The sequence below is a fragment of the Balaenoptera acutorostrata genome, chromosome 9 (genome assembly GCF_949987535.1).
Source record: "Balaenoptera acutorostrata chromosome 9, mBalAcu1.1, whole genome shotgun sequence".
In the NCBI taxonomy this organism is placed as follows: Eukaryota; Metazoa; Chordata; class Mammalia; order Artiodactyla; family Balaenopteridae; genus Balaenoptera; species Balaenoptera acutorostrata.
The window spans coordinates 51662808-51680255 of NC_080072.1; the positions used below are offsets into that span (position 1 = coordinate 51662808).

Sequence of the window (17448 nt, forward strand, 5' to 3'; positions counted from 1 at the left end):
TTGACCATGAAAATATAATGTGCTTCTATTCTGTTTCATTTTAAAAATTCTGGTGTGATAGCTTTTTAAGTGAAGTTTGAGGTGATCCACTAAGGGTCAGGACCTGCAGTTTAAGAGACTGCCTCACGGGCCACTGTGAGCTGTCTGAGGCAGCCTTCTCCATCAATGAGAATGAGATTTATCCCAACTGACCTTTCCTCCTATAGCATGCGTGAGAAGGCTGTTCGAGAGCTGCTTACGCGGCACTGCCAACTGTTGGAGACCCCTGAATCTTGGGCTAAGGAGATTTTCCTGACCGAGAAGCTTTGTGTGCCTGCTGAGTGGATTCATGAGGCCAAAGCAGTGCGAGCACACATGGAATCCGACAGGCACTTGGAGGCCCTCTATTTATTTAAAGCGGGGCACTGGAACCGCTGCCACAAACTCGTCATCCGACACTTAGCTTCTGGTGAGTGCTTCAGACTAGGGCCTGTGTCTCCTGGAATTACCCCCAATTCTTCCAATCTCTGAGCCCATGATGAGTCAGGCCAGAAATGATGATCAGAACAGGATATGGCAGACTTGAATCAGATCACACTTTGTAAAAGCTCTCTGTGCAGAAGATGCTTGGTAAGGGTGAGGGGCGGGGGTCAACAGCAATATTGTTACATTCCCATTTGCCAGGAATATTCTTGATATTCACTAATTATGTTAAGCTCTTTGTTTATTTAGGGAGTTTTATTCAGCAACACCAGAAATATCTGTTTGGGAAACTGAAGCCAGAAATTCTTCACGGTTTTCTTAAGAGAATTTCAAAATATCTACTGTAATTCTCAAGTCTGACCCAACATAATTTTCCCTTTCTTCCTGTCTTAGATCTTTCTGCCATGTCCCTCCTCTGTGCACTTTTGGTCAATATTTTGTTTCTTCAGATGCCATTATTAACGAGAACTATGACTACCTGAAGGGGTTCTTGGAAGACCTGGCACCCCCGGAGCGCAGCAGCCTAATCCACGACTGGGAAACATCTGGGCTTGTTTACCTGGACTACATTCGGGTCATTGAAATGCTCCATCATATACAGCAGGTACCTGAGTTCCTTAAACCATGGCCTAGTTTCCCCTTTCCCTGGCCCACAGAGCCATAGCGACCTCCAAAGGCTTGAGCAACGACTTGAAAAACTCATTGGCAGAGATAGCACTGTCAGTGCACGAGGGATATTTTGATGAAGCTAATTTGATGTAGCTACTATGACAGCTCTATCAAAACTTTAAAACGGGGCTTCCCTGGTGGCGCAGTGGTTGAGAGTCTGCCTGCCAATGCAGGGGACACGGGTTCGAGCCCTGGTCTGGGAAGATCCCACATGCCGCGGAGCAACTGGGCCCGTGAGCCACAATTGCTGAGCCTGCGCGTCTGGAGCCTGTGCTCTGCAACAAGAGAGGCCGCGATAGTGAGAGGCCCGCGCACCACGATGAAGAGTGGCTCCCACTTGCCACAACTAGAGAAAGCCCTCGCACAGAAACGAAGACCCAAGACAGCCATAAATAAATTAATTAATTAATTTAAAAAAAATCTCCTAAAAAAAAAAAAAAAACTTTAAAACGTTTTTTGGTGCTTATTGCCAAGTAGTGTGTACGATGGACATTCCTAAGGCTTGTCCATAGTCAGTCTCCTCCCCTTGTTCTCCCCTTTTCCCCTAGTTTTAAATGAGAAGCTTAGGGTTGAGAGATAAAGTAAGGTCAGAGATTTGGTGAGGATGTTTCACATAACATTTGGCTTGAAAGTAATTGATTTCTGTTGATAACAAAGCCACAGTTCCTGTTAATATCTGCGTAATTAAATGCTGATTCTTAGTTGGAGTCAGGAGACTTAAATTAAGTGCAGGTTTGGGCTCCACCTCTCACTGTGTGCTCTTAAGAAGTCAATACCATGTTTGTGAACCCAGATTTATGTAGATTTTTGGTGCTGTGTTAAAGCTTGCTAGTTACGTGGTTCACGAATGGTGATTTCAAGACTTGCCCAATCCTAGGCCCTGTACACTATATTGCCTTCCTGTTGTGTATAATTGCTAAGGTCTTGTCTTATCCTCAGCGACTAGGCTGGATGGTGGTGACATGGCACTGCCGGCCAGCTTCTTGGGTTTTCCCCTTCCTCACCTCACTCTTGTTTCAGAGTGTTGCATAGTCGGTCTATGGGTAGGATTGGAGTGATGGGAGCTCCTCTTGGCCTAATTGGTTTCTCTGCTTCTTTGTAGGTGGATTGCTCAGGTTATGAGCTAGAGCAGTTACATACCAAAGTGACCTCACTGTGCAACCGGATAGAGCAGATCCAGTGTTACAATGCCAAGGATCGCCTGGCTCAGTCAGGTAAGCCTCTCGCCTCCTCCCCCTTCCTGCCTGCTCATTGCCTGTCTTTATGATTATTATACCCACACCTCACCCCCAGTCCTTTGGTGCTTACTCTGCTCTTTTTCTCCAGACATGGCCAAACGTGTAGCCAACCTGCTGCGGGTGGTACTGAGCCTTCAGCATGCCCCTGATGCAACCTCCGATTCAACGCCAGACCCTCAGCGAGTCCCTTTGCGCCTGTTGGCCCCCCACATTGGCCGGCTCCCCATGCCTGAGGACTATGCCTTGGAGGAACTGCGCAGTCTCACACAGTCCTACCTGAGGGAACTGACTGTTGGGAGCCAGTGAGCCCCAGGCTCCCCGCACCACACTCACATGCCGATTCACACTCACTACACAGAGGTCCCCTACATTGCGTTGATTGGCACCATTTGCCATTCTTTGGGTTGGCCATGGAATCCACCCTCCCTTCCTGCTGCCCAAGCAGCAACCTCCAGTTGTTCACGGCTTTCTTAATACTAAACACAGCATAAGGGCTTTTGGAACCCCCAAAAAAGGATCCAAGTCTCTTTTTTACCATCCTCAAGACTATTCTTTTTTTTTTTTTTCCTTTCTTTTTTTAAATGGTCAGTAAAGCATCGGTAAAGCACCTTTGGCAGAGTTCCCCCACCCCCTAAGAACCAGGGAATGCTTTTCCTCCCTCAGCCATTCTGGATCTTGTGACTCTCGATGCCAAACTGCTACCCTACTCCTACTCCTGCCCTTTTATACTAGGACTCTTTAGAAGGAGTGGGACAGGTGATGGGACAAATGCGTTGACCTAGGACTGTCCTCCCTTAACAAGTGAATTCTCCACAGAAGGAAGGAGAATCTGTCTCTGAAGTAGGTTGTTGATTAACACTGACTTTTGGAGTCAGAAGAGGGTTGGACTGAATTAGGAAGCAGAACAGGGTCTTTCTGACCCATTTAGGGTAGAAGTGAGTGCCTGCCATGGAGGGATGGGGCTTCAAGGCTTGATTGTTCTTCCTGCCTTGAATGTTCTGTGAACACCAAACCTTCCCTGTGCAGGAGCTCTTGGTCACAGATCACACATCTCTGGGAAACTCCCAGAACTCAGTTTGGTGCCTGGTTTTCAGTCATCTTGCTCGGCCTCCTGTCTGGATTTGCCTGAAGAGTTTGGATGAAACATGGCAGGTTGGGTAGCCCTCCCTGTCCCTCCCACTCTAGCCCAGAGCATTTCCCACCCTCCATTTTCAGTCCCAGAAGGTGAAACCATCACTGAGGCAGGCAAGGATCTGGGCTTCAGGGGGAGGCAGGGGGCTTTTGCTACACTGCTGCCAACAGCTGTGGGGAGCCCCAGGTAACGGTCTGAGACTGCTGGTGTGAGGGCTGCCACAGACAACATGGCCATGCCTCCCTGGGTCTTTATGCATGAAGATTATGGAAAGGGTTTTATTAAAAAGTATATATATATATACATATATATATATATATATATATAAAAACTAGATTATTTTCCTCTTTTTCTGAAGCTACTTTCTTAAAATAAATAAAATGAAATGTTTATAGCATTCCTGGTATTGGCTTTGCTTTTGTGGTTTTGAGCCTTCTTGTCCCAAGGAGCTTTATGGTGGCCTTGTTAAATTTGCAGTCTAAAGAGAGACTGGCCGTGGGTTAATGAGAGAATAGTTGCAGACTAGATCAAAGGCTAGGTTTATAAGGGTCAATTTTGGGGTGAGGGGGTTGAGATTATTGATGGATCCTGACTGCTGTACATTTATTTTTATGTGCTTAGATTCCTAGTGGGGAATGGGGCAGGGTCTCAAATTGCCCAGTGGTATATACTTAGTATTCAAAGCCTCTCTGCTCTGGGGTTTTTGTTTTTAATTTAATTTTATTTTTATTTTTGGCTGTGTTGGGTCTTCATTTCTGTGCGAGGGCTTTCTCCAGTTGCGGCAAGCGGGGGCCACTCTTCATCGCGGTGCGCGGGCCTCTCACTATCGAGGCCTCTCTTTGTTGCGGAGCACAGGCTCCAGACGCGCAGGCTCAGCAGCTGTGGCTCACGGGCCCAGTCGCTCCGCAGCATGTGGGATCCTCCCAGACCAGGGCCCGAACCCGCGTCCACCGCATTGGCAGGCAGACTCCCAACCACTGCGCCACCAGGGAAGCCCGGGGTTTTTGTTTTTAAACCTTGGCACTTCACCTTTCAGTTTCCATTGTGTAAAAGAGATAATGATGCCTGATGTTGCTGCTTCACAGAGCTGTACTTGAGAGGGATCAAATGAGGCTGATGAGTAGGTTGGTTGGTTGGTTGGTTGGTTGTGTTAAATTGAAGATAGCAATTTCCAATGAGGATTAGGCCAAAGATTTCTGGGACATCAATGAGATGAGCAAGCAGAGTGGGTCTTCCCAGTGGCTGGGGCTTCCCTTTAATTTGGGCCCCTAAGGATAAGGGTTACTCAGCTGGGAATCTCCCACCATTTCTGACTGACTGTGAACCTGAGCAAGTGAGTCACGGAGCATTTGCTGGACTTAGAGCAAAGAATTTGTTCTGCGTTCCTCACCAGAGGTGTTTTGTGAAAAGTGAGTGCTTCAGAAGTGGTTTGCCTTTAGAAATGTTAAGCACTGTGAATATGGGCAGTATTTCCTCTTAGGACAGGTATTTCCTTTAAAAACAAAAAACAAAAAACAAAACCTCTAAGTCAAATATTTATAACAGCAGTTATTTGCGTCACAGAGAATAGACTTCCAGTTAAAGTGAACAATAAAGATGATGAGCGGTCTCTTCTATATTTCAAAATCCCATTGAAACATATTTTTAAAAATTTAAGTTTCTCAAAAATATAAAAATAAGAACCAGTTGTCTCAAAACTCAACAGAGCTGTGGAATCCACAACCTCATACAATGTTCAAAGTAAGTATTTCCTCAGCAGAATGCTGGAATAATGCCAAAATCAAAGTTGATAGAGGTCTGGAGATTAAATGTTGGATTAGCAGAGCCAAGATCTGCAGGCGTAGCTGCTCTTTTTTTTAGATGTTTGACTCATTTTGTTACTTTGTATTTCCAGGAAATTATTTCAGAATTTTTTTATTTGTTGTCTTTCAAAGAACCAGCTCTCAGACTTAACAGTTTTATTGGAGTTTTGTATTGTAATATACTCATTTCTGCTTTAAACATTCATTTCTTATGCTTTCCTAAGGGTTTTTAAAAATCTTTTATTGGGCTTCCCTGGTGGCGCAGTGGTTAGGAATCCGCCTGCCAATGCAGGGGACACGGGTTCAAGCCCTGGTCTGGGAGGATCCCACATGCCGCGGAGCAACTAGGCCCGTGAGCCACAATTACTGAGCCTGCGCGTCTGGAGCCTGTGCTCCGCAACGGGAGAGGCCGCGACAGTGAGAGGCCCGCGCACTGCGATGAAGAGTGGCCCCTGCTCGCTGCAACTGGAGAAAGCCCTTGCACAGAAACGAAGACCCAACACAGCCAAAAATAAAAAGTAAAGATTGATGAGATAAAATTAAAGAAGTAAAGTTAGAATTAAAAAAAAAAAAAATCTTTTATTGTAGTTTTCACCCATGCAAAAATAAAATGTCTCAGTTTTTCAATCTTATTTAATCTTTACCCCCATTCTTATTCCTACCCACGCACCCACCATGGTATTTCTTTCTTTTTTTTTTTAATTTATTTTTGACTGCATTGGGTCTTCGTTGCTGTGCGTGGGCTTTCTCTAGTTGCAGCGAGCGGGGGCTACTCTTCATTGCGGTGTGTGGGCTTCTCATTGCGGTGGCTTTTCTTGCTGCGGAGCGCAGGCTCTAGGCACGTGGGCTGCAGTAGTTGTGGCGCACAGGCTTAGTTGTTCCACGGCATGTGGGATCTTCCTGGACCAGGGCTCGCACCCGTGTCCCCTGCATTGACAGGCAGATTCTTAACCACTGTGCCACCAGGGAAGTCCCTCACCATGGTATTTCTAAGGGAGATCATCATTTCATCAATACCTAAGCATTTCTAAGATAAATTTTTATAAATATAATCACAATACCATTGTCATACCTAACAAAATTAACAATAATTCCAAAATATTCACTAATAACTCTCTGCATTTTCGAATTCCCCAGTTGTCTCAAAAGTAAAATCTTACTACAGTTGATTTGTTTAAATTAAATCAGGATCTAAACAGGGTCCACACTTTGCATTTGGCTGATAAATCTCTTAAATCTCTTTTAATCTATTAACAGTTCTCCTTTTTTAAATGCCCTTTATTTGATGAAGTACCTGGGCCATTCGTCCTTTAGCATAGAGGGCCAGGGGCTTCTAGATTTGGCTGATTGTGCCTCTACCTCCCTTACTTGCTATATACCACTGGTTAGATCTAGACTAGATTAGATTCAGGGTCCTTCTCATAGGTGGTGCTGTGTTTCATCACTGCGGAAGACACTGTCTCACTGTTCCACTGTTAGTGATGTTAAGATTGTTGATTCAGGTGTTGTCAGCCTGATTCACCCTTTCTAAAGCTTCCATCAACCTTCCACCTAATAATAATCATGACCAAGATTCACTGTTTCATCATCGCACATTCCTTATCTTTTTATATGTGATGATTCAGTATTTTCAAAATAGAGACTTAAATCAGTTGTTGTTCAGGTACTTTTTTCTTTTTTTTTTTCCAAAATGGCTTTTTAAAAATAACCCACCAACTTTTAGAATTATTTTTTTCAAATTAACATTTTTACCCTAAAACACACTAAATACGTTATAAGAAATATTTCAACATTTTTTCAGGTAAACATACCAATTTTTCTGTAACTCTTCAGTCTGTTCTATGTATGTGCTATTTCCATGTGTTTCGAAGCACTCTTGAATTTAGCCTTTATTTTGGCCTAAAGGTATTTTGCAAAATGTTGCTTTTAAATGTAATTTGAGGGTAAGACAACCTTGTGCCCCCAAAAGATTGAATAACTGCTGAAGAAAATGGTACAGAAAGAAAAATGCATCTTTTACCCCGACACCCATCCGTACAACATCTGCCACTCACTTTTTTTTTTTTTTAATAAATTTATTTATTTTATTTTTGGCTGTGTTGGGTCTTTGTTGCTGCGCGTGGGCTTTCTCTAGTTGCAGGGGCGGGCACTCTTGGTTGCAGTGTGCAGGCTTCTCATTGTGGTGGCTTCTCGTTGCAGAGCATGGGCTCTAGGTGCGCGGGCTTCAGTAGTTGTGGCTCGCGGGCTCTAGAGCTCAGTCTCAGTAGTTGTGGCACACGGGCTTAGTTGCTCTGTGGCATGTGGGATCTTCCTGCACCAGGGCTCGAACCCGTGTCCCCTGCATTGGCAGGTGGATTCCCAACCACGGCACCACCAGGGAAGCCCTGCCACTCACTCTTAAGTCTTGTCTTCCTCCTTTGTTTTTGTTTTGTTTTTTTTGGTTTTGGTTTGGTTTTTTGGCTGCGCCGCGTGGCTTGCGGGATCTTTAGTTGCGGCATGAGAACTCTTAGTTGCAGCCTGTGGCATCTAGTTCACTGACCAGGGATCAAACCTGGCTGCCTGCACTGGGAGCGCAGAGACTTAGCCACTGGACCAGCAGGGAAAAGTCCCTACCTACTCATTCTTTTTTTTTTTTTTTTTTTTAATATTTATTTATTTATTTATTTATTTATTTATTTATTTATTTATTTATTTATTTATGGCTGTGTTGGGTCTTCCGTTTCTGTGCGAGGGCTTTCTCCAGTTGTGGCGAGCGGGGGCCACTCTTCATCGCGGTGCACGGGGCTCTCACCATCGCGGCCTCTCTTGTTGTGGAGCACAGGCTCCAGACGCGCAGGCTCAGCAGTTGTGGCTCACGGGCCTGGTCGCTCCGCGACATGTGGGATCCTCCCAGACCAGGGCTCGAACCCGTGTCCCCTGCATTGGCAGGCGGATTCTCAACCACTGCACCACCAGGGAAGCCCCCCTACCTACTCATTCTTGATAGTCCTCATGTTCTTTCATTTTTCAGTCCTTATTTATTTCTTAAATCATATTACATATACTTCTATGTTGTTTTTAAAAGAGGCAGTATAATTGTAGTATAGTGTAGTGTAGGGATGGACTCTTTACCCCAATTATGTTCAAATCCTGGGTCCACTGGAATATGCTATGGAATCTTGGCTAAGTTATTTCCTGTGCCTCAGTTACCTCATTTGTAAAATGGAATCAATAATAGTATTTACTTCATAGGGTGTTGTGAGAATTATGGATTAATATATGTTAAAGTGCTTAGAGCACTGCCCAAAATATATTAACTACTCAAATTATCATTATTATGTCCAATATCTGTGCTCTCTTGCTTGTTTCTATGAGTGTTTTTGTTTCGGCTAACTCATTCATGATGGATTATGATTTTTTTAATATTTATTAATTTATTTGGTTGTGCAGGGTCTTAGCTGAGGCACAAGGGATCCTTAGTTGCAGCATGTGGGATCCAGTTCCCCAACCAGGGATCAAACCCAGGCCCCCCGCACTGGGATCTCAGAGTCCTAACCACTGGACCATCAGGAAAGTCCCAATATTTTTGATAACAGCTTTATTGAGATAGAATTCACATACCATACAATTACCCATTTAATGCGTACAATTAGTTTAGCTATATTCACAGAGTTGTGCAGCCATCACCACACAATCAATTTTAGAACATTTTCATCCTCCCAAAAAGAAACCCCATAGCTTTCAGCCATCATTCCCCAACTTCCCCAGACCTACACAACCACTAATCTACTTCCTATCTCTATAGATTTGTCTAATCTGGACATTTCATATAAATGGAATCACACAATATGTGACCTTTTGTAACTGGATTCTTTCCCTTAGCATAATACTTTCAAGGTTCATCCATGTTGTAGCATACATCAGTACTTCATGCCATCTTATGGCCATATAATACTTGATTGTATGGACATACCACACCACCTTCTATTTATATATTTCATCAGAATCTAACACCATATACAAAAATTAAGTCAAAATAGATCAAAGACTTAAATGTAAGACCTAAAATTATAAAACTCTTAGGGACTCCCCTGGTGGTCCAGTGGTTAAGACTCCACACTCCCAATGCAGGGGGCCTGGTTTCAATCCCTGGTCAGGGAACTAGATTCCACATGCTGCAACTACAGGAGCCCACATACTGCAACTAGAGGAGCCCACAAACCGCAACTAAAAGATCCTGCATGCAGCAGCGAAGATCCCACATGCCACAACTAAGACCCGGCACAGCCAAATAAATAAATAAATATTTAAACAAATAAATAAAATTATAAAACTCTCAGAAGAAAATAGAGGATAAAATCTTAACAACATTGGATTTGGTAATGATTTCTTGGATATGACACCAAACGCACAGCAACAAAAGAAAAAAATAGACAAAATGAACTACATGAAGAATTTTTAATTTTGTTCATTCTAAAGACACTGAGTAAAAAGGCAACCTAGAGAATGGGAGAAACATTTGCAAATTATTTATCTGATAAGGGATTAATATCCAGAATATATAGAGGACTCATAGAACTCAACAACATAAAGAGAAAAAAAAAACAATTTAAAAATGAACAAAGGACTTGAACGCACATTTCTCCAACGAGGATATACAAGTGGCCAATAAGCACATAAAAAGATGCTCAACATCACTAATCATTAGGGAGATACAAATCAAAACTATGAACCAGATACCATCTCATATCCATTAGGATGGCCATTATCAAAATAACAAAGTAACAAATGTTGGTGAGGATGTGGAGAGATTGGAAGCCTTGTGCATTGTTGGTGGGAATGTATTCAATAAAAAGGTATGTCCGCTGTGGAAAACAGTATGGCAATTCTTCAAAAAATTAAAAACAATTACCATATGATCCAGCAATTCCACTTCTGGGTATATATCCAAAAGAACTGAAAGCAGAATCTTGAAAGGATATTTGTACATCCATGTTCATAGCAGTATTATTCACAATAAATGAAATGTGAAAGCAACCCAAGTGCCCATCAAGAGATGAATGGATAAGCAAAATGTGGTATATACATACAATAGAATGTTATTCAGCCTTAAAAAGGAAGGAAATTCTGACATATACTACAACATGGATGAAACTTTAGGACATTATATGAAGTGAAATAAGCCAGGCACAAAAAGACAAATACTGGGATTTCCCTGGCGGTCCAGTGGTTAGGACTCTGCGCTTCCACTGCAGTGGGCACGGGTTCAGTGATCCCTGGTCAGGGAACTAAGATCCCGCGGGCTGCGCGGCACAGCCAAAAAAAAAGACAAATACTGACATGACTTCATAGAGACAGAAAGAAGAATGGTATTTGCCAGGGGCTGGGGCTTATGAATCTAAGTGTGTGTTTCTGAAGATATCTTGACTAACTCACTAGGACCATAGTGCAAATAATGTTGATTGCTGTGCATTTGTCAATGTACTAGGTAGTTGCCTTGCATTATCAGGTACTTTCATTGTCTCATTTAATTCTTACAACTATTTAGGTGAGGACTGTTAATCCCACTAACCTGTTTGATAAAACTGAAACCCAGAGAGTTTCAGTATCTTACCCAGGTCAGACAGCTCATAGGACAGAGCTGAAAGTAACACTAAAGGCTGTGTTTTCAGGGAGATCAGCTCGGTGCTTTGTGACCACCTAGAGGGGTGGGATAGGGAGGGTGGGAGGGAGACGCAAGAGGGAAGAGATATGGGGATATATGTATATGTATAGCTGATTCACTTTGTTATAAAGCAGAAACTAACACACCATTGTAAAGCAATTATACTCCAATAAAGATGGTAAAAAATAAATAAATAAAGGCTGTGTTTTCTCTGCGGCCCAATACCACCCGTGATGTTTAAGCATAGGGAGAATACTGAGGCTCAGACTGGGATGGTTGTGGGATGGCGAGGATGTGGGCTGCATCTCCTGCTTTGTGGGGCCACCTGGAGCAGCCTGAGGCTTGGCACCCCTCTCACCAGGAGGGGAGCGCTTGCTTGGCACAAATCACCCAGCCTAGACAGATGTGTTCAGTCCCTAACTGAGGGCACAGCTGACAGACGAAAGGGAGCCTCAAGAATTCAGTAATGATGACAGAGCTGGGAGGACAGTTACCATCCACTGGCCCTGTCCCCTCACATCTTTAAGCCCCAGTCTCTTGCAGATCCTGACCTGGCATCTCTGTACCCTCCAATCCCCCAAGCTGGGCCTGACCTGAGCGTGGGTGCTACCTTACAGAATTTGAATAATTCAGGTCCCAGTGACCTGAGGTGTCAGTTTCAGTTGCTCTGTTCCCATGGACACAGGTGTCCCAACTCTGTAATTAAGCTAATGAAAGGAAAAGGGGGCGGGGCCTGCTGTCCTGTGCCTCAGAAGGCTCAGGGCTGATGGAGTCCCTGTCCCTGTCCTGCTGAGAATGCGCCAGGCTCCCCCAGAGTCAGGTGTGGGGAAGGCCTTGAGGAAGTCAACGGGGCTGAAATAGAGGCAGGAGAAAGGAAGAGAGAGTGGAAAGAGGAAGACCAGAGTCAGGGAGGCAGAGACCAAGAAAGAGTTACAGAGGGACAGATAGCAGGAAATCGAGACAGAGAGGCTGAGTGAGAGGTAAAGGGGGTGGGGGGCGAAGAACAGGGCAAAGACAGAGGCCAGAAGAGGCAAAGACCAGCAGAGAAGGAGAAACAGTAGATGCCAAGGCCCAAGTACTAAAATCCCAGGGCAGGTACACATAGCAGGGTCAGGTAACTGGTAGGGCTGCAGGACTCCCTGGAGGGTAGTTGGACTCAACAGAGATCCCAGTCTTCCTTCTGACGTGCAGGGATTGTCCACACCATCCTTGCCAGCAGGGCCTGACGCTGCCGTAGGTCAGGCCAGGAGGCTCATACCCAGAGACCCGCCCTTCCTCTGGCTGCGGCAAGGCCATGGGGCCCGGGAGCCACCGCCTCAGCCTCAGCTTCTCTGTCTCCAGTCTGGGCCTCCTGCTCCTGCTCCCACTCCTGCCAGGTATGAAGCTCAGTAGACCAGCCCTGGCCCCTCTGGGCGTTGCTACTGTTCCCATCCTCCCCAAACCTCTCTCCACGTGCTCTCTCTTCATTTCTGTGCTGGGAGCAAGTGCTATCTGCGGAGTGTGGAGGAGGGGGAGCTGAAGAGGGCAAGAGGGGGCTTGCCTGACTGGGGCGGGAGCAGTTGACGGGGCAGCTCCCAGGGATAGGGCTGGAAAAGCCAGGGGGACCAGATCACGAAGGGTGAGCTTGGGCTTTATCTAGCAGGCCTGGGGAGCCGTTGAACAGGTTTAAGCAGCTACTGGTCTAGTCAGATTCATTTGTTTAAAAGCTTGATCTCTCAGAAGTGTGGCAGGTAGTTAGAGAGGTGAGCCTGAGGTGGGAGAGCAGGAAGGAGGCTGTTGCTGCCGTGGTGGTCCGTATGCAGGGAGGATGGGCCCAAGCTGGAGAGGTGATGAAGCATTCAAGAGCATTCAGCAGTATGACTGACAGGATGCGGGCACAGAGTGGTTTGCAGAGAGAAGGGCCAGAAGGGAGAGACAAATTACCAGATTTCCAGCTGAGGGCACCGGGGAGTGCTGTTTGCTGAGACGGGGAACACAGGACAAGGAACAGGTTTCAGAACACGGAGGGAGGAGGGACTTCCCTGGTGGTCTAGCAGTTAAGACTCCACGCTCCCAATGCAGGGGGCCCGGGTTCAATCCCTGATCAGGGAACTAGATCCCACAGGCCGCAACTAAGAGCCCACATGCCACAACTAAGAGCCTGCATGCCGCAACTAAAGATTCCGCACGCCACAAGTGAAAAGATCCCGCACGCTACAACGAAGATCCCGTGTGCTGCAACTAAGACCCAGCACAGCCAAATAAATAATAAATTAAAAAAAAAAAAAACATGGTGGGAGGAAACAGGTTCATATTTGGCCCTACACAGTTTAAAGTGCCTACAGGACATTAAGGACATTCAGGTCTGGAGCGCAGGAGAAAAATCTGGGCTGAAGAAAAAAGGAGACGAGGGCAAAGGAAGGGATTCTGGGGAACAATACCTAAATCAAGGACTGAGAAAAAAAAAAGGACTGAGGACAATGGGATGTGTCACAAAACCCGGGGAAGAGTGTGTTTTCAGGAAGGAGGGGCCCATAGTGTCAGAAGCTTTGAAGACATCAACTGAAGTGCAGCTAGAGAAGCAGAGACAGGCTGGAGAGACTGGAAGGGGCAGGGCAAGAGGGTTTCGGATGCCTGGTTGAGAACTGGGACTCTTGCGGTCTGTTTGGGCCCCTCCAGCATTTGTTTTTTTGTTTGTTTTGTTTTGGCCACATCACGCACCATGCAGGATCTTAGTTCTCCAACCAGGGATCGAACCCATGCCCCCTGCAGTGGAAGCGCAGACTCTTAACCACTGGACTGCCAGGGAATTCCCAGCCCCTCCAGCATTTGTGGTGGGGCAAGCAGAATCCAGGTCCTTGGGAAGGGAATGGTGGGGAAGAAACCCATCAGCCTTGCTTCAGAAGATAGTACCTACTCACACTATGGCCTTCACCTCATCTATCCTTGAGGCAGGCCAGGGAGGAACTAGAGCCACAGGTAGAGAGACAGAGAACAGGGACAGTTAGACAGCTGTAAGACAGTGGAGCAGCTGACAGGGCCTCAGTCTTGTGGAGGGTACAGGTTGTGAGCCGAGGTCCCTGGACTAGGGTCTCAGATGGACACCCTTTCTTACTGGTCCCCCAGAGTGCTTCGGAGCCGAGGGCAGGCTGGCACACAAGCTGTTCCGAGACCTCTTTGCCAACTACACAAGTGCCCTGAGACCTGTGGCAGACACAGACCAGGCTCTGAACGTGACCCTGGAAGTGACGTTGTCCCAGATCATCGACATGGTGAGTTGGTTGTTGTACAGTCGTGGAGTGTGCTGGTGACAGTGTCAAGGAATGGGGGAATGGGAGACTGGGATTAATCTCCAATCAATTCTTTCCTGTAAACATTAGCATTAGCAACAGTAACAGCTACCAACTGTTGGATCCTAACTGTTGGGTGCTCACAGTGTGCCCAATACTTTGCACACTTGAATCCATGCCTAGCAGAGATTACCACCCATGTAACTTCTGAGGAAACTCAGGCCCAGAGAAGAGAAGGACCTGGTAAGGTCACATAGCAAGGTTGGGTGGGAACTGAACTGTGTGGGCAAGTCAGGTTTGCGGGTGCTGACCAGAGCTCTGTAGGTGAGTGTGCACACACAGGGCAGGGTATTGCGCAGACGTCTGTCCACACCTATGCCCACTCTCTGCCCCCAACTAGGATGAGCGGAACCAGGTGCTGACCCTGTACCTGTGGATCCGACAGGAGTGGACAGATGCCTACCTACGATGGGACCCTGACGCCTATGGTGGCCTGGATGCCATCCGCATCCCCAGCAGTCTCGTGTGGCGGCCGGACATCATACTCTATAACAAGTACTGCCTGCCTTGGCCCCTCCCTTCTCCTACCCCTCCCTAGAGATGCCCTTGGCTCTGGGGATGCACTTGTCCCCCATCCTCCACATCAAACCCGGCTGCTATGGTGCCCTGGAAGCTTTCCCCCAGGACCCTTCTAAGCTGCCAGGAAGGTGTTGGCAATTGTGGCTGCACGGTGCAGTAGGGCTTCCTGACCACACACACACACACACACAGCGGCTCATGGCAAGGGCCTACTGGAGGGACCTCACAGCCCCTTGATGGCACCTCCACTTTACGCTGTCTCAAGCCAACCCAGGCTGAATGTCTCCTAGGAATCCTCCGTGTGGTCCAGGGCCAATTCTGTATCTCTCGCAGAGAGGGTTCTGGGACACAAGTGCCTCTTTATGGCACTCTCCACCCTTTTCTCAGGGCACCCCAGGGCCTGCCTAGGGATTTCCTTCAGGGCTTAGCCCTCTGGAGTAGTCCTTTATGCCGCCTAAGCCAGTTCTGTGCTTCCCAGACAACACATAGCTCAGCATATTTTCCTCAGGGCCCCTCTAGGAGCTTTGCAGATGACACTCAAGGAAAGTCACCGTGCGCCCCGCGCCAACTTTTGAGCTAGGTCTGTGTCTCGTTCTGGGCCCTTCAGGCGCTGGCCCCGCTAGGCCTCCAAAGGCACAGAGGGCCCTCTCTACTGCTCCCTTTGCCCTCTGTGCCACCCCCAGCAAGCCCGATGCGCACCGCCTTCAAGGGGCAGCCCTGACCTCCAAGGCCGCGGCGCCTCAGGGAGCCCCACCCCCTGCCCGCAGGGCGGACGCGCAGGCGCCAGCCTCAGCCAGCACCAACGTGGTCCTGCGGCACGACGGCGCCGTGCGTTGGGACGCGCCGGCCATCACGCGCAGCTCGTGCCGCGTGGATGTGTCGGCCTTCCCATTCGACGCGCAGCGCTGCGGCCTGACGTTCGGCTCGTGGACGCACAGCGGGCACCAGCTGGACGTACAGCCGCGCGGCGCCGCTGCCAGCCTGGCCGACTTTGTGGAGAACGTGGAGTGGCGCGTGCTGGGCATGCCGGCCCGGCGGCGCGTGCTCACCTACGGCTGCTGCTCCGAGCCCTACCCGGACGTGACCTTCACGCTGCTGCTGCGCCGCCGCGCCGCCGCCTACGTGTGCAACCTGCTGCTGCCCTGCGTGCTCATTTCGCTGCTGGCGCCTCTGGCCTTCCACCTGCCCGCCGACTCGGGCGAGAAGGTGTCGCTCGGCGTCACCGTGCTGCTGGCGCTCACCGTCTTCCAGCTGCTCCTGGCCGAGAGCATGCCGCCGGCCGAGAGCGTGCCGCTCATCGGTGAGCTCTGAGGGCCCGGGGTGGCGGGGGAGGGGGCCGGGAGAGGACGCCCGCAACCCAGGGCTGAAGTGCGCGGGTGTCCGCAGGTGCAGGAGTGGGAGCCGGACCGGCCTGGGTCAGCGGAGGGGCCCCGCTGAGTGTCTTGGGGTCCGGCCTCGTTCTGAGATTGAGGGGGAAGAGGTCGGCCCCTTCCAGGGAGAAGGGGCAGAGGAAGGAGTCGGTCTTTCCTCAGGGACTTGATGGAGGAAGGTCGACATCCCCAGTGTTATAATCACAGGCAAAACATACTAAGTACTCACTGCGTGTCAGGCAGTCTCTTAAACACTTGACGTTTATTAACTCAAGGAAGCAGCACCACACACCTGTGAGGAAGGTTCTATTATAACTTGCTTCAGATCATGCTGGATCTATTTAAGAGCGTGACTTTCACGGGATTGTGGGTGAGTCCAGCCTCCAGCAGTGAGGGGAACAATTAGGGAGCAGGTAGCTTCTGAGAACCTGACGGGGGAATGCGGGAGAGGGAGCCCTTGGCCCTTACCTCCTTCCCGCTTCCATCCGTTGGGCTTGGAGGGTCCTGCGAGCCTTATGGGGGGATGAGCTCATTCCTCCTTGTGCTCAGGCAGTTGGGGAGCTCAGGCCCCCTGAGTTCTTGTTTGGGGCCTCAGTTCCCTTTCCCTCTCCTGCAGGAAAGTACTACATGGCCACCATGACCATGGTCACCTTCTCCACAGCGCTCACCATCCTTATCATGAACCTGCATTACTGTGGTCCCAGTGCCCGCCCAGTGCCAGCCTGGGCTCGGGCCCTCCTGCTGGGACGCCTGGCGCGGGGCCTGTGTGTGCGGGAACGAGGGGAGTCCTGTGGGCAGTCTAGACCTCCTGAGTCAGCCCCCAGCCCCCAGCCTCCTGACAGAGAAGCTGGCCCACCAGCAGGCCCTTGCCGTGAGCCTCGGTGTCTGTGCCACCAGGAAGCCCTGCTGCGCCATGTAGCCACCATCACCAACACCTTCCACAGACACAGGGCTGCCCAGCGCTGCCATGAGGACTGGAAGCGCCTGGCCCGTGTCATGGACCGTTTCTTCCTGGGCATCTTCTTCTCCATGGCCCTGGTGATGAGCCTTCTCGTGCTGGTGCAGGCCCTGTGAGTCCCAGGGGTCTGCTGCAGCCGCAGCACCTCCAGACGGGGATGGAATGGCCAGGCCAGGTGGTGGTTGGCCCTCAGGCCACTCAGTCTCTCTCCACTGGGCCTCAGAGCCTGGGACATCCTCTCTTCAGCGCTGCTGACTTCACACACCAGAGGGAGTACTCGTTGTCTCTGTACCCTAACCTCTAAGGGGAAATCCAGAGCTTGCCG

The 17448-nt window shown here is 48.5% G+C and overlaps 2 protein-coding genes across 10 annotated transcripts in view; both read left to right on the plus strand.

Annotated features, from left to right (window-relative positions):
- NUP98 (nucleoporin 98 and 96 precursor) overlaps positions 1-3898 on the plus strand; it is a 100938-nt gene extending 97040 nt beyond the window's left edge. For all 9 annotated transcript variants that reach the window (XM_007173645.2, XM_007173648.2, XM_057552382.1 and 6 more), the window contains 4 exons: positions 207-448; positions 912-1066; positions 2234-2345; positions 2458-3898. In XM_007173645.2, coding sequence (XP_007173707.2) covers positions 207-448; positions 912-1066; positions 2234-2345; positions 2458-2675 — 727 coding nt within the window. In that variant the 3' untranslated portion in view covers positions 2676-3898. The remainder of the gene's footprint in view (positions 1-206; positions 449-911; positions 1067-2233; positions 2346-2457) is intronic.
- An 8343-nt stretch (positions 3899-12241) lies between these two features.
- On the plus strand, positions 12242-17395 carry CHRNA10 (cholinergic receptor nicotinic alpha 10 subunit). Its single transcript, XM_057553265.1, has 5 exons — positions 12242-12323; positions 14053-14198; positions 14617-14771; positions 15563-16095; positions 16782-17395. Exons 1-5 carry the CDS (start codon positions 12242-12244, stop codon positions 17237-17239), a joined length of 1374 nt encoding a protein of 457 aa, XP_057409248.1. The 3' UTR covers positions 17240-17395.
- The last annotated feature ends 53 nt before the right edge of the window (positions 17396-17448 follow it).